We start from the raw sequence: 23,621 nt of genomic DNA, 5'->3' as shown, positions 1-23,621 counted from the left end.
CCGAACCGGACCGCCCCTGAGTGAGTATAATCATAGAATCGTAGAGTTGGAAGGGACCTCCTGGGCCATCTGGTCCAACCCCCTGCTCAAAGCAGGATTCGCTAAATCCTCCCAGTCAGATGTCTGTCCAGCCTCTGTTTGAAGACTTCCATTGAAGGAGAACTCACCACTTCTCGTGGCAGCCTATTCCACTCATTGATCACTCTAACTGTCAAAAAGTTTTTTCTAATATCTAATCTGTGTCTCCTCCCATTCAGTTTCATCCCATTGCTTCTAGTCTTTCCTTGTGCAAAGGAGAATAAAGTTGATCCTTCTACAATGTCACAGCCCTTTAGATATTTGTAGACAGCTATTAAGTCTCCTCTCAGTCTTCTCTTTTGCAAACTAAACATTCCCAAATCCTGCAACCTTTCCTCATAAGACAGGGTTTGCAGACCAGTCACCATTCTGGTCGCTCTTTTCTGAACTTGCTCCAGTTTGTTGATGTCTTTTTTAAAATGTGGTGCCCAAAACTGGACACAATATTCCAGATGAGGTCTGACCAAAGAGGAGTAGAGGGAAATAATGACTTCACGTGATCTAGACTGTATGCTTCTGTTAATACATCCTAGAATTGCATTTGCCTTTTTTGCTGCTGCATCACACTGTTGACTCATATTCAGTCTGTGATCTATTAGTATACCCAAGTCTTTTTCACATGTGCTGTCACTTAGCCCTATTCCTCCCATTCTATATATGCTTTTTTCATTTTTATTGCCCAGATGTAGTACTTTGCATTTCTCCCTGTTAAAAACCATTCTGTTAGTTGTTGCCCACTTCTCCAGTTTATTTAAATCTTTTTGAATCCTCTCTCTCTCTTCTCTAGTATTAGCTATCCCTCCTAGCTTTGTGTCATCAGCAAATTCCTAACTCCTTTTTCTTGTCTTTTAGGGTACATCGGGGGCTTACCTACAGCATTACAGAATGCTGTAGATAAGCCCCTGATGGCGATGTCGGCAGCTGATAGGCGAAAAATAGGGTGACAGATTCCCTTTAACCCCTTAACCCCCAAGGGTGGTTTGCACATTCATGACCGGGCCAATTTTTACAATTCTGACCACTGTCCCTTTATGAGGTAATAACTCTGAAACACTTCCATAGATCCTGGTGATTCTAACAATGTTTTCTCGTGACATATTGTACTTCATGTTAGTGGTAAAATTTCATTCATATAACTTGCGTTTATTTGTGAAAAAAACGGAAATTTGGCGAAAATTTTGAAAATTTCGCAATTTTCCAACTTTGAATTTTTATGCCCTTAAATCACAGAGATACGGCACACAAAAAACTTAATAAGTAACATTTCCCACATGTTTACTTCACATCAGCACAATTTTGGAACCAAAATTTTTTTTGTTAGGAAGTTATAAGGGTTAAAAGTTGACCAGCGATTTCTCATTTTTGCAACACCATTTTATTTTTACGGACCACATCACATTTGAAGCCACTTTGAGGGGTCTATATGATAGAAAATACCCAAAAGAGACACCATTTAAAAACTGCACCCCTTAAGGTGCTCAAAACCACATTCAAGAAGTTTATTAACCCTTCAGGAGCTTCACAGGAATTTTTTGAATATTTAAAAAAAAAAAAAAAAAATGAACATTTAACTTTTTTTCACAAAAAAAATACTTCAGGTTCAATTTTTTTTATTTTACCAAGGGTAAAAGGGGAAATTTGACTGGAAAAGTTATTGTGCAATTTGTCCTGAGTACGCTGATACCTGATATGTGGGGGGAACCACTGTTTCGGCGCATGACAGAGCTCAGAAGGGAGGGAGCGCCGTTTGACTTTTTCAATGCAAAATTGGCTGGAATTGAGATCGGACACCATGTCGCGTTTGGAAAGCCCCTGATGTACCAAAACAGTGGAAACCCCCCCATAAATGACACCATTTTGGAAACTAGACCCCCCAAGGAACATATCTAGATGTGTGGTGAGAACTTTGAACCCCCAAGGGCTTCACAGAAGTTTATAACGTACAGCCGTACAATTAAAAAAATCATATTTTTTCCACAAAAATGATCTTTTCACCCTCAATTCTTACTTTTCCAAGGGTAACAGGACCCTAAAAGTTATTGCGCAATTTGTTCTGAGTACGCTGATACCCCATATGTGGGTGTAAAAGGGCGCATGGCAGAGCTCGGAAGGGAAGCAGCGCCATTTGACGTTTTGGGCTGAAATTGAGATCAGACACCATGTCGCGTTTGGAAAGCCCCTGATGTACCTAAACAGTGGAATCCCCCCAACAGTGACCCCATTTTGGAAACTAGACCCCCTAAGGAATTTATCTAGATGTGTGGTGAGCATTTTGAACCCCCCAGTGCTTCACAGAAGTTTATAACGCCCGGGCGTGAAAATAAAAAAATCGTATTTTTTCCACAAACATGATCATTTAGTCCCCAATTTTTTTATTTTCCCAAGGGTACCAGGAGAAAATGGACCCCAAAAGTTGTTGGCCAATTTGTCCTGAGTACACTGATATCCCATATGTGGGAGAAAACTACTGTATGGGCACACGTCGGGGCTCAGAAGGGAAGTAGTGACGTTTTGGAATACAGACTTTGATGGAATGGTCTGCGGGTGTCATGTTGCCTTTGGAGAGCCCCTGATGTACCTAGACAGTGGAAACTCCCCACAAGTGACCCCATTTTGGAAACTAGACCCCCCCACGGAACTTATCTAGATGTGTGGTGAGCACTTCGAACCCCCAAGTGCTTCACAGAAGTTTATAACGCCCAGGCGTGAAAATAAAAAAATCATTTCTTTTCGACAAAAATGATATTTTTGACCGCAATTTTTTATTTTCCTAAGGGCAACAGGAGAAATAGACCCCAAAAGTTGTTTTGCAATTTGTCCTGAGTAGGCGGATACCCCATATGTGGGGGTAAAACACTGTTTGGGCGCATGGCAGAGCTTGGAAGGGAAGGAGCACCATTTGACTTTTTCAACGCAGAATTGGCTGGAATTGAGATCAGACGTTTGTTGCGTTTGGAGAGCACCTGATGTGCCCAAACAGTGGAAACCCCCCAATTGTAACTCCAACCTGAACCCAAACACACCCCTAACCCTAATCTCAGCCCTAACCCTAATGGGAAAATGGAAATAAATACATTTTTTTAATTTTAATATTTTTCCCTAACTAAGGGGGTGATAACGGGGGGTTTGATTTACTATTTAAGGCGGTTTTTATATTTGGCAGCTGTCACACGCTAAAAGACACTTTTTATTGTAAAAATAGTTTTTGCATCACCACATATTGAGAGCTATAATTTTTGCATATTTTGACCCACTGAGTCATGTGAGGTCTTATTTTTTGCAGGACGAGTTGACGTTTTTATTGGTATCATGTTCGGGCACGTGACTTTTTTTTATCGCTTTTTATTCCGTTTTTTGGGACACAGAATGAACATAAACCAGAGTTTCATGAATTTCTTTTGGGTGGTGCGTTTACACCGTTCCCCATGCGGTAAAATTGATAAAGCGGTTTTATTCTTCGGGTCAGTACGGTTACAGCGATACCTCATTTATTTCATTTTTTTATGTTTTGGTGCTTTTATGCAATAAAAACAATTTTATATAAAAAATAATTATTTTTGCATCGTTTTTTTCTGCGAGCTATAACTTTTATATTTTTTCTCTGTTGATGCTGTGTGGCGGCTCGTTTTTTGCGAGACAAGATGACGTTTTCAGCGGTACCATGGATATTTATATGTGTCTCGCATGTTATTGCACTTTTTGTTCGGCGGTATGATAATAAAGCATTATTTTTTTGCTTCGTTTTTTATTTTCATTTTTTAAGGGGTTCGCTAAAGGGGTTAACTAATGAAACAGTATGATAGGGCAGGTTGTTACGGACGCGGCGATACCAAATATGTGTACTTTGTGTTTTTTTTTTATTTCCAAAAAATGAATTAGGGAATAGGAATATTTTTTTTTTTTTTAATTTATTTAGCGATTTTTAAAAAATTATTTTTACACTTTTTTTTTTTTTTTTTAACTTTATTAGGTTGTCCCAGGGGGGCCATCACTGTCCTGTGACAGATCGCTGATCTGTCACATCACAGATCACTGTGACAGATCAGCGATCTGTCACAGGCATTGAAGCAGACTTCCTCTTGCCTGCGCTTTGCAGGCACTGAGGAAGTCAGCTCCCTGCAGGCCCTCGAAGGTCCCCGTCGCCATCTTGGATCCGGGGACCTGCAGGGAAGGAGACCCCCCGCAGCAGCGCTGCACATTGCGCTGCTGTGGGGGGCTCAGGGAAGCACGGAGGGAGCCCCTTCCCTGCCAATGCTTCCCTTTAACCCCCGGTACACTGCGATCGTGTTTGATCGTGGTGTGCAAGGGGTTATCGTGTCGGGGGCGGTCCGTGACCGCCCCTGACACATTGTGCCGGGTGTCAGCTGTGATAATCAGATTAATCTGATTAAGTCCCAGGGCACATGGACAGGAAAGTACGTCACATAGCAGAAAGGGGTTAAAAGGAGATTTTTGTGTACTCACCGTAAAATCTCTTTCTCTTAGCCGCTAATTGGGGGACACAGAACCATGGGTCTTATGCTGCTGTCCACTAGGAGGCGACACTATGCATAATCTGAAAAAGATTAACTATGGCTCCTCCTCTGCAGTATACACCCCTGTACGGCGTCAGCCTTCTCCAGTTTTGTGCAAAAGCATTAGGAGGAACATAACAGAAACAACATAACCATGCCTGTAAGAAGGCCACTATGTACGAGCTCAAAGAACAATATGAGAACTCAACCATAACAACGGCCCGTAAGGGCAACAGGGTGGGAGCTGTGTCCCCCAATTACCCAATTAAAGGCTAAGAGAAAGAGATTTTACGGTGAGTACACAAAAATCTCCTTTACTCTGTCGCCTCAATGGGGGTCACAGAAAAATGGGACGTCCCAAAGCAGTCCCTGGGTGGGAAGCAATGGACGAATGTCATGCTGACAGGTCCCTAAACTTGGGGCACCGCCGCCTGCAGAACCCGTCTACCCAGGCTCGCGTCCGCTGAGGACTGGGTATGAACTCTGTAGTGTTTCGTAAACGTGTGTAGGCTAGTCCAAGTGGCCGCCTTACACACCTGTTGTGCCGAAGCCTGGTACCGAATGGCCCAGGAGGCCCCTACCGCCCGCATAGAGTGTGCTGTGATACCGGCAGGAAGAGGAGAATTGTTAAGGCGGTAAGCCCCTTGCATGGTGGACTTGATCCACCTGGCAAGGGTAGCTTTGGAAGCCGACAAACCCTTGCAAACGCCTTCCGGAAGAAGGAAAAGGTAATCAGACTTCCGGAAGGGCGCAGTCCTAGACACGTATATACGCAATGCCCTGACGAGGTCAAGAGTATGCAGAGCCTTCTCCACTCAATGAACCGGAACCGGGCAAAGGGATGGCAGTGAAATTTCCTCATTGAGGTGGAAGTTGGACACAACCTTCGGAAGGAAGGTTGGGACTGTACGGAGAAACACCTTGTCCTGGTGAAAGGCTAGGAAGGGTCGTCTGCAGGAGAGTGCTGACAATTCAGACACCCTGCGTAGCGACGTGTTTGCCACCAGAAAAACCACCTTCTGTGATAGAATGCGGAGTGGAACTTCCTTAAGGGGTTCGAAAGGTGGTGCCTGCAATGCTGTCAGGACCAGGTTGAGGTCCCACGTTTCCAGTGGACATTTGTAGGGGGGAACTAATCGGGAAACTCCCTGGAGAAAAGTCCTTACTTGCGGCTTGATAGCAATGCGCCTCTGGAAAAGCACTGAGAGCGCTGACACCTGGCTCACGAGCCTAGGGATAGCCTGGCGTCCAGGCCCGATTGAAGAAAACTAAGTACCTTTGGGAGGGAATAAGGGAGTGGAATCTGGCAGTGAGATTTGCACCAGGTAAAGAAAGCTCTCCAGGTACGGTAATAAATCTTGGCGGAGGCTGGCTTCCGTGCCCTGATCATGGTGTTAATGACGTCCGGTGAGAGCCCTGCCTGGGTTAGAACCCAGGCCTCAAGGGCCACGCCGTCAAATTGAGAGCCCCTGTAGTCAGTCAGGAAAAAAAGGGAAAAAATAAAAATAAAAAAGGGAAAAAATCTTTAGGTGTGCCTCCTATGCGACACTAAGCAAAAACTGGAGAAGGCTGACGCCGTCCAGGGGTGTATACTGCAGAGGAAGAGCCATAGTTAATCTTTTTCAGATTATGCATAGTGTCGCCTCCTAGTGGACAGCAGCATAACACCCATGGTTCTGCGTCCCCCACTGAGGTGACAGAGTAGAGGGGTTTCCCCTTTCAAAGTTTTATTATTAGTAATATGGTTGTGCTCATATTAAAATTAATTAAATCATCTGTTACCCACCCAAGTGCCAACGTTGCATCTCCATCGTGGCTCTGGAGATTATACATAGGCAGCAACGATGACATCATATCAACAAGTACATTTCACCGCCGAAGCCACAGGGCAGAGCGGCTCCTGACGTCTACATCAGCAGAAATGTCGAGTCCAGCGATTGGATGCAGCGGTGATGACGTGATGTCACTGCTGCACAAGAGATGGATATGTTAAGGGCAAGTAACAGATGCATTTATTATTTTTAACACTCCTGCAATGAATTACTTGTAGGAGTGTTAAAAATAATAAATGGATCTGTTACTTGCCCTTACCATATCCATCTCTAAATAAAAAAAAAAAAAAAAGAGATGAAAATGGAAAACCCCTTTAAATACAACACTTCATATAAAATGAAAAAGAAAGGAAGAATCTGCATCTTATGTTTCTGCTACATAGCATTGATATGCCTACAGTCCTCCTGCTATAAACTGCTCACTTACCTGTGAATTTGGATGTTTGCGGTATCTAGAGTCACTAAACCATTGGTGGCCATTCTTCTGTATCCCACAGGTGGACGTTCCAGCATGTCTATAGGATACCAATATCTTACCAAGACGCCTTCACTACGGAGATAGGTCTCTACTTGCACCAATTCATTTACCTAAAGGCAAAAACAACAAACAAATCCTGCTAAAAGATAGAACAAATGCAAGCATGTGTGGGTTTTTAAAACACATTTTAGAGCATAGGACACAGTATTAAATTGTTATTAAAGGAAAAGTTATGCATCCTACATTTCATCAGGGCATTTTAATAAGGTGCAAATGTATCTAGAAATTCTTTAAGCTGGAGATTTGAAAATGTATCAAATCTTTTGGAAACAATTGGTCTAAATACAAACAAAAGCTGCAATTGATGTTCTTAATCTGGGAATCTGTCACCTGGTTTTTGATAAATGAGATCTGCATGATTGTAGAGTCAGAAACCCAGATTCAGCTGATGATTTATTATGCTGCTTGCTGATTTGAGAAACATGGATTTTTGTGATAACTCACCGTAAAATCCTTTTCTCCGAGACACTCATTAGGGGACACAGATACTGTGGGTGTATGCTTCTGCCGCTTGGAGGCTGACACTAAGTGAAAAAAAGAGGTTAGCTCCTCCTCCGTCATATACACCCTCGCCCCTATTGCGGGCGGAACTCAGTTTGGTGCCAAAGCAGTAGGAGGACAACAAAATCAGCCTTAATACAGGTACAACATGTCTAGAAAAAGACCACCCCTATATCACATAAATGTGTATTTACTAAACAGAAACAGAGCCAACTGGCTAATAGGGTGGGTGCTGTGTCCCCCAATAAGCGTCTCGGAGATAAGGATTTTACGGTGAGTTATCACAAAAATCCATTTTTCTCCTTCGTCTCATTGGGGGACACAGATACTGTGGGACGTCCTAAAGCAGTCCCTGGGTGGGAGATTGACTCACCGATCCAAGCTACATACACCTCTTGTTTAACAGGTACGCCACCGCTGCTTGGAGAATCCTTCTACCCAGGCTCGCATCCGCCGAGGTCTGAGCATGGACATTGTAATGTTTGGCAAATGTGCGCAGGCTGGACCAGGTTGCTGCCTTGCACACCTGTTCCGTCGAAGCCTGGTGCCGAAGCGCCCAAAAGGCGCCCCCTGCCCGGGTAGAGTGCGCTCCGATCCCTGCTGGAATTGGCGTGCCTCTAACGCGGTAGGACTCCTGAATCGTCCAACGAATCCATCTGGCTATGGTCGATTTTGAGGCAAGTCCCTTCCGCGCTCTTCGGGGAGAACGAACAGCGTGTCCGCCTGACGAAAAGGGTGCCGTCCGCGACACGTACCTTCGGAGGGCTTTTACCAGGACTAACGTGTGAAGAGCCTTTTCCACATGGCGCACCGGTGCTGGACAAAATGAAGGCAAAACAACATCTTCATTAATGTGAAAAGAGGACACGACTTTCGGCCGAAAAGGAGGGGCTGGTCTGAGGACCACCTTATCCCTATGGAAAGTGAGGAACGGAGCTCGGCAGGATAGGGCCGCCAGCTCTGAACCCCGCCTGATGGAAGTGATGGCCACTAGGAACACCACTTCCTAGGTAAGGTACCTCAAAGAGATATTCTGAAGCGGTTCAAATTGAGCTTCCTGCAGAACACCTAGGACCATGTTAAGGTCCCAGGCGTCCATAGGCGCTTTCTAGCGAGGAAGCAAGTGGGAGACTCCCTGAATGAAAAGTCTCCACCTGCAAATTAGTAGCAATTCTGGGCTGGAACAGGACGGATAAAGCCGATATTTGTCTCCTGAGGGAGCCTGGGGCAAAGCCCGAGTCTAATGCTCTACCGACTGAGCTACCCGGACTCTCTAAGCACGACTGGAGAAAAGCCAAGATGTTGGGGATCGAGAATCCCAGCGGGGAAACACCGTGATGTCAACACCAAGCAAAGAACACCTTCCAGGTGTGGTGGTAAATTCGTGCTGAAGCAGGCTTCTGGGCGCCAATCATTGTAGCGACCACCTCGCTCCCGGACCCTGCCTGGGTTAGAATCCAAGATTCAACGGCCATGCCGCCAAACAAAGGGTCCCTGAGTTCGGGTGGCAAATCGACCCTTGAGACAGTAGATCTGGGCGCTCTGGCAGGCGCCAAGGAACGTCGGCGAGCAGCTGCATTAGATCTGCGTCCCACGCTCGACGGGGCCAGCAGAATCACCGGCACCCCTTCCGCCTTGATCTTTTGATGACCCTCGGAAGTAGTGGCAGTGGGGGAAATAGATATGGGAGGCGAAACTGGTTCCATGGCAGAACCCACGCATCCATCGCGAATGCCTGCGGGTCCCTGGCCTGAGCGACATATGTGGGCACCTTGGCATTCACTCTGGAAGCCATCAGGTCCACATCCGGAGCTTCCCAAAGTTGACAAATCTGCTGAAAAAACTTGGAGATGTAGAGACCACTCTCCGGATGCAAGACCCTGCTGGCTGAGAAAGTCTGCCGCCCAATTTTCCACTCCCCGGGATGTGGACCGCCGAAATCACTGAGTGGTTTGCATCGGCCCACTGAAGAACGAGCTCCCCCTCTGGTTGCTTTGCTGCGGGTGCCCCCTTGATGATTTATGTAAGCCACCGCCGTGGCGTTGTACGATTGAATCCAGACAGGGCGGCCTGCTAGAAAGTGAAGAAACTTTTGCAGCGCCAGACGAATTGCTCGTATCTCTAATAAGTTGATCGGGAGGCGTGCCTCCTGTGGCGACCACCGTCCCTGGGCTGTGTGGTGGCGAAACACCACTCCCCCACCGAGGAGACTGGCGTCGGTTGTCATTACCAGCCAATGATCTGGGGGGAAAGGTTTCCCCTGGGCCAGAGAGGAACTGGTTATCCACCATCCGAGCGACTGCCTGACTTGAGAGGACAGTCAGCACCGCCGATCGAGCGTGAAAGGATTCCTGTCCCAGGCTGACAAGAGGGCGTGCTGCAGGGGCGAAGGTGGAACTGGGTGACAGGTATAGCATCCATTGCTTCCACCATTTTCCCTAGAGTCCTCATCCCGGATTGAATGGTATGAGGGACTGGTTGGCGCAGTGTCCGGACTCCCTGTCGGAGAGCTAGCGCCTTTTCCTGAGGGAGAATTACCAACCTTCAGCAAGTGTCGAAGATCATTCCTAGGAAGGAGATCCTCTGAGCTGGCAAAAGGGATGACTTCTTTGCATTGCCAACCATCCCAAGCGGACAAGAGTATCTAGCGTGATGTTGACCTTTTCCTCACATGCCCGTATTGACGGGCCCTTGACCAAGAAGTCGTCCAGATAAGGCAAGACGACTATGCCTCGAGAATGCAGTGTGGCCATGACAACTGCCATAACCTTTGTGAACACTCTGGGAGCCATGGCTAGCCCGAAGGGTAGCGCTACGAACTGAAAATGTTGATCGCCGATGGTGAAGCGTAGAAACCTCTGATGAGGAGGAAAAATGGGAATATGCAGATATGCGTCCTGGATGTATATTGAGGCCAAGTATCCTCATTGCTCCATGGCGATATGACTGAACGGAGAGACTCCATCCGAAAATGTCTGATCCTGATGAATTTGTTCAGAAGCTTCAGGTCCAAAACAGGCCTGACAGACCAGTCCTTTTCGGGAACCTCAAAAAGGTTGGAATAGAACCCCTGAGCTCTTTCGTGTTCCGGCACTGGAAAAATGACTCCGTTGTGCTGAAGCAATTTGATGGTTCCCAATAGAGCCCTTGCCTGGGTATCCACCCTGGGAAGCCGGGAAGAAAAAAACGTCTTGGAGGATAGCTGACAAATTCTATTCTGCAACCTGAGGCCATGGATTCCTTTCCCCATGCGTCGTGAGTGACATTGACCCAGACGTAGTGAAACCAGAGTAGGCGGTCGCCCACCTTGTCAGTGTCGTTTGGTAAAGGCCTCAAGCCATTCGGCCGCCGATCTTTGGGATCTGGATCCCCGCGATTTGAGCTGCTGAGTATGCATTCTCCCCAATGGGTTGGCCCTATATGAGACCTGCCGCTCCCTATCCTGGTTGGGGCGGCCTGAGGCGGCAGAATTGGCCACTGTAGTCCACCCGGGGTTGCGAAAGGCCCGAAAACGTCCCTGAAAACGGGTGACGAAAAAGCATTTTGCCCTTTTGTTGAGGAAGAAACCCGCTCTTTCCTCCTGTGGAGTCGGAGATAAGCTGATCCAACTTCTCTCCAAATAGGTGGCCGCACTGATAAGGCCGGGAAGTCAAGGACTTCTTAGAAATAGGATCGGCTCGCCATGTCCCTAACCATAGGGCTCTTCTGACAGAAATTGCATTAGCGGCAGCATGTGCCGAGCAATTGTCCGCATCCCAAAACGCATTGATTACATAGTCTCCGGTCACCGCCATCTGACCTGCGATCTCCGAAATCTCTGCAGGTAGATCCTGCTCCTGCGCGACCTTGTTTAATGTTTCTGACCATGATATCATAGCCTTGGCTACCCAAGTTTCTGCGAATGAGGGAGCGAGCGCTGACCCTGACACCTCCTATACTGAGCGAGCTAAGCGCTCTATAAGGCGATCCGTGGGATCCTTAATTGAGGAAACTCTAGGGACGGATAGCAGGGTCTTAGTGGCTAGGCGCGAAACCGGAGGATCCCCAACGGGGATTCCATCCATCTTTTACGGAGGTCCGGAGCAAACGGATACCTTGTTTCGAGTGCCTTTTGACCCGAGAAACGCCTGTCTGGCCGTTCTCTGTGCTGCTGCACTATGTCCTCAAACTCCGGGTGAGAGGAAAAAATTCTGTGAGGGCGCTTCACTTGCTTAAATGCCAGTTTATGCCCCGTAGCCGCTGCGGGATCATCCTCATTCCCCAGGGTCTGATTGACGGCTTCTATGAGGCTGTCCACTGTTTCAAGTTACCCTGGAGTGTCCAGGTCAAGGGGCTCGTCTGAGTCGCAATCTGAGGTCTGCTCGCTATCAACCAATGGTGACGGGGAGCGAGAAGCAGAGCTTACAAATGCCAAGGCACCAGATGGACTGGGCGTCACCGTGTGGATTCGTTTCCTCCGGGTCTGCCTGGAGTGAGAGCGGCCCCTGCAGGCCGGAGGCTTTTGTGAGGTGGAGGTTCCCTCTAAAGCCGGCGAGCCACTGTCCCTGCCCCTATCTGGGGCAAGAAGGGACTCTATTGCTCTCGTAAGCGACACCATGGACTGAGACAGAGATAGGGCCCACTCCGGGGACACAATGGCTACAGTCGCAGGGGAGGGCTCCTGGGCGCGTTCGGAGTTACAGGCTTCTGGTTCTGTGCTTGTGGCAACCTAACCCCACAAGAAATGCATGCGGCATAAAGGAACGTGTGCGATACACTTACTCCGTCCTGTGTCCCCACGTGTTCCTGCCGCTGCCTCTGCGCTCCGCTGCCCAGCGTTCCTTTCCTCTGGGTAGGCCGGGACGTTCCTCTCCCGGTCGCGGCCTACCCTGCGATGAAGCCGGGGGCTCAATTTGTTTGGCTATGAACATAAGGATGAGTGACCTCATGGAGATCAACATCCAACACTGCGGAGACACCATCACATGTTTCTCAACGCAGTGATCTAGAGCAATGCCCCCATCCCTTATGGGAAATATGCAAAAGCATGTAAATCAACAGCCGCGGAGACACCATCACATGTTTCTCAACGCAAGCAATGACTAGCCAGGTCTTTCCCCGGGAAGGAACAACCACGGGAAGGGCAGTCTCCAATGAAGGAAACCACCTATGCCAAAACATGGTATCCATCCACAGACAGCTGTTTCGGGGTATTGCCCCTCATCAGTGTGGAGTAGGAAACTGGCTAGTAGGAGCAATGCCTAGTGAAAGGCTATGAACATAAGGATGAGTGACCTCATGGAGATCAACATCCAACACTGCGGAGACACCATCACATGTTTCTCAACGCAGTGATCTAGAGCAATGCCCCCATCCCTTATGGGAAATATGCAAAAGCATGTAAATCAACAGCCGCGGAGACACCATCACATGTTTCTCAACGCAAGCAATGACTAGCCAGGTCTTTCCCCGGGAAGGAACAACCACGGGAAGGGCAGTCTCCAATGAAGGAAACCACCTATGCCAAAACATGGTATCCATCCACAGACAGCTGTTTCGGGGTATTGCCCCTCATCAGTGTGGAGTAGGAAACTGGCTAGTAGGAGCAATGCCTAGTGAAAGGCTATGAACATAAGGATGAGTGACCTCATGGAGATCAACATCCAACACTGCGGAGACACCATCACATGTTTCTCAACGCAGTGATCTAGAGCAATGCCCCCATCCCTTATGGGAAATATGCAAAAGCATGTAAATCAACAGCCGCGGAGACACCATCACATGTTTCTCAACGCAAGCAATGACTAGCCAGGTCTTTCCCCGGGAAGGAACAACCACGGGAAGGGCAGTCTCCAATGAAGGAAACCACCTATGCCAAAACATGGTATCCATCCACAGACAGCTGTTTCGGGGTATTGCCCCTCATCAGTGTGGAGTAGGAAACTGGCTAGTAGGAGCAATGCCTAGTGAAAGGCTATGAACATAAGGATGAGTGACCTCATGGAGATCAACATCCAACACTGCGGAGACACCATCACATGTTTCTCAACGCAGTGATCTAGAGCAATGCCCCCATCCCTTATGGGAAATATGCAAAAGCATGTAAATCAACAGCCGCGGAGACACCATCACATGTTTCTCAACGCAAGCAATGACTAGCCAGGTCTTTCCCCGGGAAGGAACAACCACGGGAAGGGCAGTCTCCAATGAAGGAAACCACCTATGCCAAAACATGGTATCCATCCACAGACAGCTGTTTCGGGGTATTGCCCCTCATCAGTGTGGAGTAGGAAACTGGCTAGTAGGAGCAATGCCTAGTGAAAGGCTATGAACATAAGGATGAGTGACCTCATGGAGATCAACATCCAACACTGCGGAGACACCATCACATGTTTCTCAACGCAGTGATCTAGAGCAATGCCCCCATCCCTTATGGGAAATATGCAAAAGCATGTAAATCAACAGCCGCGGAGACACCATCACATGTTTCTCAACGCAAGCAATGACTAGCCAGGTCTTTCCCCGGGAAGGAACAACCACGGGAAGGGCAGTCTCCAATGAAGGAAACCACCTATGCCAAAACATGGTATCCATCCACAGACAGCTGTTTCGGGGTATTGCCCCTCATCAGTGTGGAGTAGGAAACTGGCTAGTAGGAGCAATGCCTAGTGAAAGGCTATGAACATAAGGATGAGTGACCTCATGGAGATCAACATCCAACACTGCGGAGACACCATCACATGTTTCTCAACGCAGTGATCTAGAGCAATGCCCCCATCCCTTATGGGAAATATGCAAAAGCATGTAAATCAACAGCCGCGGAGACACCATCACATGTTTCTCAACGCAAGCAATGACTAGCCAGGTCTTTCCCCGGGAAGGAACAACCACGGGAAGGGCAGTCTCCAATGAAGGAAACCACCTATGCCAAAACATGGTATCCATCCACAGACAGCTGTTTCGGGATGTTGATCTCCATGAGGTCACTCATCCTTATGTTCATAGCCTTTCACTAGGCATTGCTCCTACTAGCCAGTTTCCTACTCCACACTGATGAGGGGCAATACCCCGAAACAGCTGTCTGTGGATGGATACCATGTTTTGGCATAGGTGGTTTCCTTCATTGGAGACTGCCCTTCCCGTGGTTGTTCCTTCCCGGGGAAAGACCTGGCTAGTCATTGCTTGCGTTGAGAAACATGTGATGGTGTCTCCGCGGCTGTTGATTTACATGCTTTTGCATATTTCCCATAAGGGATGGGGGCATTGCTCTAGATCACTGCGTTGAGAAACATGTGATGGTGTCTCCGCAGTGTTGGATGTTGATCTCCATGAGGTCACTCATCCTTATGTTCATAGCCTTTCACTAGGCATTGCTCCTACTAGCCAGTTTCCTACTCCACACTGATGAGGGGCAATACCCCGAAACAGCTGTCTGTGGATGGATACCATGTTTTGGCATAGGTGGTTTCCTTCATTGGAGACTGCCCTTCCCGTGGTTGTTCCTTCCCGGGGAAAGACCTGGCTAGTCATTGCTTGCGTTGAGAAACATGTGATGGTGTCTCCGCGGCTGTTGATTTACAATTTGTTTGGCGTCCGCCCTAGCCCGGGGGGCGCCGCCGGAAATGACGTCACGCCGGGGGCGGAACTTCAGCCCGCGGCCTAGTCATGGCCGAAGCCGCGGGCTAAATTTTGCATGCCCGCTGCAGGGGGGGGCGCTGGCGGCCTCTGCCTTTTCCCCCTGCGATCCGTGCCGCCGAAACCCGGCGTCCCTGCCTGGTGGAAGGAGGCGGGAGGAGAGGGAAGGAGGATTGCCTTACACTCCCTAAGATGCCTGGAGCTTCCCTGGAACGCTGCCGCAGGGCCCTCCCCAGCCCTCCATACCTGACTCCGGATCTAGCACACCAGGTAGAGGGGATGGGGCTAAATTCTGGACGGTGCAGGCACCCTAGCTCCGTCGAACCCCTTCAGGGGGTGAGGAGAGGGACCGTCCGCCGCCTTGCAGCACCGCCGTCTAGCGTTGGTGGAGCAGTGGGGGCCACACAGACTAGTCTTGTGCCTCTGTGCAAGCCCATGGTTTCTATACCTAGGGGTGGACAGGGCTAAGTCCGGCATCATGTCCCACGTCGCGGGAGAGGATACGTGGAGGGACACTCGCACGTGCTCGCCCGTTGTTGATTTGGGGAAATCAGACCCTTTCAATACAATCCGTTGCCCCTGTCTTATCTTTATAAAAAATAAAAAACAAAAATAGAAGTCTGGGGAGAAAGGCCCAGATATGTCCCTCGGTGCGGGAAAGGATACGTGGAGACGATACTCAACTCGTGCTCGCCCGTTGATGGTTTGGGGAGATTGGACCCTATCAATAGGATCCATCGCCCCTGTCTTATCTTCATTCTTCATGGAAAAAAGAAGTCTGGAGAAACCTAGACACGTGTGCCTCCAAAGACACTAAGCATAAAACTGAATTCCGCCCGCAATAGGGGCGTGGGTGTAAACGACGGAGGAGGAGCTAACCTCTTTTTTTCACTTAGTGTCAGCCTCCAAGCGGCAGAAGCATACACCCACAGTATCTGTGTCCACCAATGAAGCGAAGGAGAAAAATCAGTTTTCTCTCCTGCAAATCTACCAGTTTTCTAAATGATGAGCTCTGTATGCATAAGCAGAAAGCAGCTCATCAGTATTGGGGGCGGGAGTATACAGAGCTCATGAATATGGAGGACTACCTGCCAGAAGGTTTATTAGTCCTCCAGTGATACTCCTGCTGATAAATCAGTGATTTTAGAAATACTACACTAAAGCCCCTGTCACACACAGCGATCTCGCTGCTGAGTCACAAGTTTTATGACGCAACAGCGATCTCACCAGCGAGATCGCTGTGTGTGATACTTCTCAGCGACCGGCCCCCCTGCCGGGTATCGCTGATCGTCCTGGAATGGCCAGGACATTTTTTTGATCGCTAGCCTCCCGCTGGCCAGCACGCATCGCTGCGTGTAACAGGCGGGAGACCAGCGATCAGCAAGCTGTCGCTGGTAACTAAGGTAAACATCGGGTTTCTAAGCGGCGCGCAGCGCTTAGAAACCCGATGTGTACCTTAGATACCAGCACGCTGGTGCAGGGAGCTGGTAACCAAGGTACACATCGGGTTTCTAAGTGCCGCGCGCCGCTTAGAAACCCGATGTGTACCTTGGTTACCAGCGACAGCTCGCTGATCGCTGGTCTCCCGCCTGTCACACACAGCGATGCGTGCTGGCCAGTGGGAGACCAGCGATCAAAAAAATGTCCTGGCCATTCCAGGACGATCAGCGATACCCTGCAGGGGGGCCGGTCGCTGAGAAGTATCACACACAGCGATCTACACAGTGGGTAACTAAGCGACGTGCGTCGCATCTTACACACGTGTCGCTGGTGCTGATCGCTGGTGAAGCTGCCTGTTTGGCAGCTCACCAGCGATCATGTAGCGACACACCAACGATCAGCACCAGCGGTCCAGGTGTGCAGCAGCACCTTCCGCCTGCTCCTGGCGTCCTACTCAGGAGCCGTGATACAGTGAGGAATGATGAAAGGTGGGCATTAGAAATCCACAGGGCACCACGCTCTGAGTCGGGAACCACCCAACTCAGAGAAGTTGATTTATTCAACACAACGTGTTTCAAGGACGATCCGTCCCCTTCATCAGGCAATTACAAAATTTATACCACGCTCAGTGCTTTAAATAGACAGGCACGTGAAAGCTGCGTGTGTTAAATAAATTGACTTTTCTTACCTGACCTTGGTGTCTCCTGATACAGAGCGTGGCACCCTGGGGATTTCCACTGACCACCTTTAATCGTTCCGCAATACAATATAAATGTAAGGTGCATGGAAGCGTGCTGCACTGTTTTTATGTTACATGCTCTACAGCTTAGAAACAGTTTACCATTCTTTTCAATGTTAGCAGATTTAATTTTAAAATATTTTACACCCCATGAAAACGGAACACTCGCTGAAATCATGTTTGCATGCCATCAATTTAAATACTAAGAAATCCATCCTGTGAGTGTTAAATACACAAGCACGTCAATCACAGACATGTTAATACAACACCAGGACAATACATCATCTCACCGAATCCACATCCAGTACCACTCCATGCAGGGAGAAGGTCTTGAGCATACCCCTGATGGCAAATTTTGGTAGAGCAGTTCCCACAGCTGTGCTGGCAACATTGTTGCTTTCTGGAGATCTAATGACTACAGTGAGTCCTAAAAAAACACAGATAAAAATAAGTACAGAAGTACTGAGGCACCTTTACTGTGCTGAAGTATCATACAAGGCAATCAATGATCATGAGAAAATCATCTTTCCTCCATCTCACAGATCTTCCTTACCCGACCTAGCTATAACAATTAATGACATCACGCTTTCCCCAGTACCGGAAGTCCGCTGCCTCGAAGTAACCTTTGACTCTGCCCTATCCTTCAAACCGCACATCCAAGCTCTTTCTACCTCCTGTGGCCTCAAGCTCAAAAATATTTCCAGAATCCGTCCTTTCCTCAACCCTCAATCTACTAAAATGCTTGTGCATGCCCTCATCATCTCACGCCTCGACTACTGCAACATCCTTTTCTGTGGTCTCCCTGCTAACACCCTCGTACCTCTCCAGTTCATCCTTAACTCTGCTGCCCGACTAATTTATCTCTCTCCTCACTACTCCTCCGCTTCTCTTCACTGGCTCCCATTCCCTCAGCGTATCCAGTTCAAATTACTAATACTGACCTACAAGGCCATCTATAACCTGTCTCTCCCATATGTCTCTGAACTAATCTCCCGATACCTTCCCTCACGTAACCTCCGGTCTTCCCAAGACCTCCTTCTCTCCTCCACACTTATTCGCTCCTCATCCAACAGCCTCCAAGACTTCTCCCGAATTGCCCCTGTCCTCTGGAATTCTTTGCTCCAACAAGTCCGACTATCAACCACAATTGGATCGTTCAGACGGAACCTGAAAACCCACCTCTTCAAGAAAGCCTACAGCCTGCAATGACCCCACTACCTCCTTCTCTCTCACCATTACCGGAGATATCACCTCAACCAACACCGGAACTGCTGCAACCCATCAACCTACTGTCTCCTTCCCCACCATCCTGTAGCATGTAAGCCCGAAAGGGCAGGGTCCTCTCCCCTCTGTATCAGTCTGTCATTGTTAGTTTGGTTACAGTGATATCTGTAATTTGTATGTAACCCTTCCTCATGTACAGCACCATGGAATCAATGGTGCTATATAAATAATAATAATAATAATAATAATAATAATAAAACTACCATCAATAGCTGCCTAAACTATACAGTATATCTTTGTAACAGAACTATTCCCAAGAATGCCATTTTTTAAAAAAAAATTTCCATTTCATTTTTAATTAAAATAGCTGCACAATGGGGGTCATTTTCTGTCATTTTAATGACAAAAGTATTTTGTTTTTAGATTTCAGGTTTTTTTTTAAAGTTTATACCTTTACGAACTTTGTCAATTGTAAATTTATTTGCCTCATCCTTAATATCTTCAATGGTTGGAAGATATAGATCTCTAGGGATTCCACCGTTTTCCTCATACAAAAACTCCACGGTCTGCCTTGCTATATCCACCATTCCTGGAAGAGAAAACAACATGCCGATTATGGAAAGCAGAGTTCACAGATGAAGCAATACCCAATGGTAATATAACAAAGAAAATATACTACTTGTGCTAATGCCCTGGTGGTGCTGATGGGAGCATCGGAACGAGGACCATAAATAGATGATTACATTGAAGGGGACAGTGGCTGCACTTATAAATGAAGAAGTCTGGCCATTACAATGAGCAGCCTCATCTATGTGCATTTACAGTACGAAGTTTCCCACCCCTCACGTATAATAGATGTGCGAGAGATTGTTTCTCAGTATTCTGCCCCTGTGCAACCTCCACCATATATCACTGTAGTCGGCCTGCATCCTGCTAGAAGCTCAGGTTTTAACCTGCCCTTTGTGAAATACAGTTTAAATATTAATATAAGCAGTTAAGAAAAACAGGAATGCATCTTTTGTGCAAATAAATTGCACTACAAGCTTCATACCAAGCTGCAAAGCTCCTTTAATCTGGTCCAGGCCTGATTTTCTCTCCGCCTCATTACGAAAACGTCTCCGAATGGTTGGAAATACCTTGGTCTCCCAAGCTTTCACCAGTAAGGCATAGTGATCCTCCTTAAAAAAAAAAAACAAAAGAACAAAAAAAAACAAAAAAAAAAAAACATAGGAATGAAGACAACTAAATTTAGCATTAAAAAAAATATGTAGAATGTAAAAAACAAAAAAAAAATCTGTGCTACAATCCCCAAGACTTGATGAACATGTTCGCATATAAACCTTATGTGCAAAAGAAGAAAATCATTAATCATATTTACATTTTCAACAACCAAATCTACTAAAGTATTTAAAGGTTTTTCTTTTTAAAATCACTGACCCGTGGTATGTCATCATCATCGTCATCGTCGCTTTCATCATCTGCTATAGGAGGGGGATGTGGATCAGGACCAGATGTAATAAAGTTTTCATAGCTCAGCTCCACCTTATATCTGCAGGAAGCATCACTGTCATACTCTGAAAGAAAAACATGACGTTGTATGCACAGGGAGGAATAGACTAACGGAACCCAAATCAGAGAAGAGTGGGCCCTGAAAATAGATAAAGTACTTACGTTGTAAAACTGTGGCTGCTGCAGCAATGCGGCATGGTGGGCCGTGACTTCCTGGGTCAGAGGCTATGCTAGTTCCAGCATCATTATCACTGTCCGACGCCATTGCAAATGGTAAGGCTTCAAAATTTGCACTGATTTCTTCAGCCAAGTCAATGCATAAATCAGCAGCATTGCGATGAGCCTGGCCCTCAGCAAATGCAAACTGGCGCGATCCATAATTTGCCCAGATTTTTGTATTCTGTGAAAAATACAAGATATTCAAAATGATAACTTCCAAAATATCCCTAAATTTTCTGGAAATACATGGCAAAATTTACCTTTTTCTGAATATGTACAACTGGCCACATTCCTCCAGAAACATCTTCTAAGTAAGGTCCAAGCCTTTGGCCACAGTATGTGAAGTAAACTCTGCCCTTTGACGGCTGGCCTGGAGGTGGTGGAGTGCCTTCTGTCCTCTCCCAACCAATACCAGCAACATCGCCTAAAACACAAAGAGAACCTCATCAAACAATCTAAGCAAACTTAGGCCATCAAAAGACCATCCTCATTGTGCAGAGTTTTATGCAAACAAAAGTGGAGGAAAACTAGCTGAAACATTTGCCATAACCTAATCTAATTTAGACAAAAATTAACTGGAGCTTGAATAAATACAAGAAATGGGCAATCAATCATATAACTAAAGTCCATACCAGGTGACAGCGCTACATCTAACCGGACGCTCTTCCACTGCAAAAGGCTTGAACCATTGTAATGAACAGCTCGACCATTGCTAAAAAGAAGAAGGAAACGTGGTAAGGTTTTGAAGAGTAGAACTAAATAAAAAGGCCCACATCTCAGGTACTGTATGGTGGAGTTAAAAAAAAAAAAAATAAAATAAAATAAAAATGGTATACTCGGGGAAACAGCAGGAATAAAATAAGTACACAAACTGCCCCCTTTAGACTGTTCCTCTTTAGGCAGGATAACAAACAGTGTCGAATACAGTTCAGAAGGTAACATCTTTGTACAGGTTGCATTTTTAAGCCTAGGTCACCACACAAAGTGGAAGTAAAATGGTGTTCAAAAACATCTGAACACTTACTTGTGAAATAAACATGTACCCACAGGGTTAGTCCATGCTCCATCCCGCTTTTCTGCCTCGGTTGCGAATCCAAATGAGACAATTGGACCAGTGTCATCATCTATGTCTCCATAAGAAACAACTTCGATCTCCCAATAAAATGATGGAGCCTAGCAAAACAAAAAGAAGTAACCCTAGGTCACTGTCATCATGTAGGACGCTTTGTGTTGTTTTTTTTTTTTTTTTTAAAGATCATGAACAATAAAAAAAATATTTGGTGGTAAATACTTTTATGACAAAAGTATTTTCGGGAGTCATATTTTTTGGCTACCAAAGAAGCACAGAGGTCCCCTCATCAGGCAAACTTACAAATAAAACTTGCCTGATGAAGGCGCTTCTGTGCTCCAAAAGCTTGCAAAAATAATTTTTATGGTTTGTCAATAAAGATACCATTCCAAGAATACCTTTCTCTTTCTTGATATAAAAGTATTTACATAAATTTTAAAACACAAAAATGCCATAAAGAGTAATTCATGATATTAACCAATTACTACTATGGTTTCAATTGAAACCATAAAATAGTTTACACAATTATATTGTTGGTTTGGTAAAACGAAAACATGGTGCCCACTAAGACTTTTCACAAACTCCTTACTTGTATAGGTACAGGTGAAGTTGCGTAGATAAAGGTACCCCGTGGTAATCCGCCTCCTGCACTTGGGTCAGCCAGAAAAGTTACAGCTGTCAGATGTGATGAAAACATGCAGGCTCGCACTGGTGGGAACACCCGCGATGGGCACCATGTAATCTCTTTCGGCTGTTCCAGAAAACACATGGAATTACCAAGCAATATTTACTTTATGTAACCATTAAATAAACCTTAATAAGAAATCCCTACCTGTCTACGCTCGGTCTGAAGCGGTGGTGGTGGTGGTCGAGCACAATCCCGATATAGCATCCTTAGTCTTTCACATTGCACTTCCACCACAGACAAACGTTCACCTGAAATTGAAAAAAAAAATCATAATGTACTCCGTGCTGATCATTATAGGTGTTGAGGTAATTGGATTTTACTGCTGATTTTGCCTTTTCAACCCCTAATAACTACAGTTGAGACCAGAGGTTTACATACACTATATAAAGACACATATGCATGTTTTTCTCAATATCTGACATGAAATCAGAATAAACCTTTCCCGTTTTAGGTCAATTAGCATTACCATAATTATTAATATTTGCCAAATGACAGAATAGTAAGAGAGAGAAGGTTTTAATGCATTTTTATTACTTACTGCAAAGTCAAAAGTTACATACATTTCATTAGTATTTGGTACCATTGCCTTTAAACTGAATGACTTGGGTCAAATGTTTTAGATATCCTTCCACAAGCTTCCTACAATAGTTGGTTGGAATTTATTACCTAGAAGGTAATAAAAGATGTCTGGAGAAGATATTTTGTTCCTCTATTGCACATGTTTTACTAGGGAAACCAGTCCACTATGGTGACACAAATCACTGGCTGGTCTCAGTGGCTCTGCTATGCCAGGCAGACCTCATATGATCACCAGATCTCATAGAAGCATCTACATTACCAAAACTTCTATTCAGCTCAATCCCTGCTGAGAGTAATACAGACTGCAATAAAGAGTAGTGGCGATGAGCTACTCTCGTCTTCTATGCGGGGGCCCCACGTGTGCTGCACAACCAGGGACAAAACTTGCTCTTACTAGATTGCAGGAGGTTTAATCCCTTGCAGCAAATTTACAACGGCCCTTTATTAAAGCTCACGACCAAGTGCCATAAATTTATGGTGCTTGGTCGTTATCAGGTTCGATAATGTATTAACGGGTTTGTCCCACAAAGAACATTGATCACCAATTTACAGGTTAGGTTTACAATGTCTGATCCCTACAGCCCCATTAATCACTAGTGCAAAGACCCTACAATTCCATTTTGCCTTCACTGTACGATTGATCGCACATTTGCTCAGCCGTGCTCATCAGCCCCAAACACTCTGATTGATGTCCAAGTGTCCCATCTGGGGAATAAGAATAGGAGCCATCTTCATGAGACAAACCAAGACGAAACAGTAAGAGAAAAGCGTTCTAGTCCGAGAATTAACCGTAGTTGCGGACTTACCAGGGCTACATTCCTGGGCTACTAAATTTAGTACTTCTACAGCGGCAGGGCATTGCTGTATGAATTCTTCACAAAATGAGCTGTCATCTAACAGCTGAGCCATGACCAGGCAAGCCCTAAGCAGGAAAAACAAGAAATAACCACAATCGTCAAATTAGAGCTATAACAATAATTACACAAATGTATAAAACCGCTCCAAGTCATAACCCTGCAAGACCCTTATTGTGCATTAAAATAGAATAGAAGATTGCGATTAATCACCGGTAGATGA

General features: G+C 46.3%; 1 protein-coding gene across 3 annotated transcripts in view; it reads right to left on the bottom strand.

Moving 5' to 3' along the window:
• Positions 1-23,621, bottom strand: part of HECTD4 (HECT domain E3 ubiquitin protein ligase 4) — a 352,187-nt gene that overhangs the window by 90,392 nt on the left and 238,174 nt on the right. For all 3 annotated transcript variants that reach the window (XM_073562745.1, XM_073562806.1, XM_073562884.1), the window contains 12 exons: positions 23,351-23,466; positions 22,110-22,213; positions 21,867-22,028; positions 21,233-21,381; positions 20,841-20,920; positions 20,469-20,632; positions 20,152-20,389; positions 19,918-20,054; positions 19,532-19,658; positions 18,932-19,069; positions 17,547-17,683; positions 6,852-7,012 (listed from right to left, as the gene is read on the bottom strand). In XM_073562745.1, the coding sequence (XP_073418846.1) occupies positions 6,852-7,012; positions 17,547-17,683; positions 18,932-19,069; positions 19,532-19,658; positions 19,918-20,054; positions 20,152-20,389; positions 20,469-20,632; positions 20,841-20,920; positions 21,233-21,381; positions 21,867-22,028; positions 22,110-22,213; positions 23,351-23,466 (1,713 nt within the window). The remainder of the gene's footprint in view (positions 1-6,851; positions 7,013-17,546; positions 17,684-18,931; positions 19,070-19,531; positions 19,659-19,917; positions 20,055-20,151; positions 20,390-20,468; positions 20,633-20,840; positions 20,921-21,232; positions 21,382-21,866; positions 22,029-22,109; positions 22,214-23,350; positions 23,467-23,621) is intronic.

The sequence above is a fragment of the Dendrobates tinctorius genome, unplaced genomic scaffold (genome assembly GCF_039654945.1).
Source record: "Dendrobates tinctorius isolate UK_male_01 unplaced genomic scaffold, ASM3965494v1 ptg000003l, whole genome shotgun sequence".
Taxonomy (NCBI): domain Eukaryota; kingdom Metazoa; phylum Chordata; class Amphibia; order Anura; family Dendrobatidae; genus Dendrobates; species Dendrobates tinctorius.
Note: the sequence above shows the minus strand (reverse complement) of the source record. Positions and strands in the feature narration are given on the sequence as shown.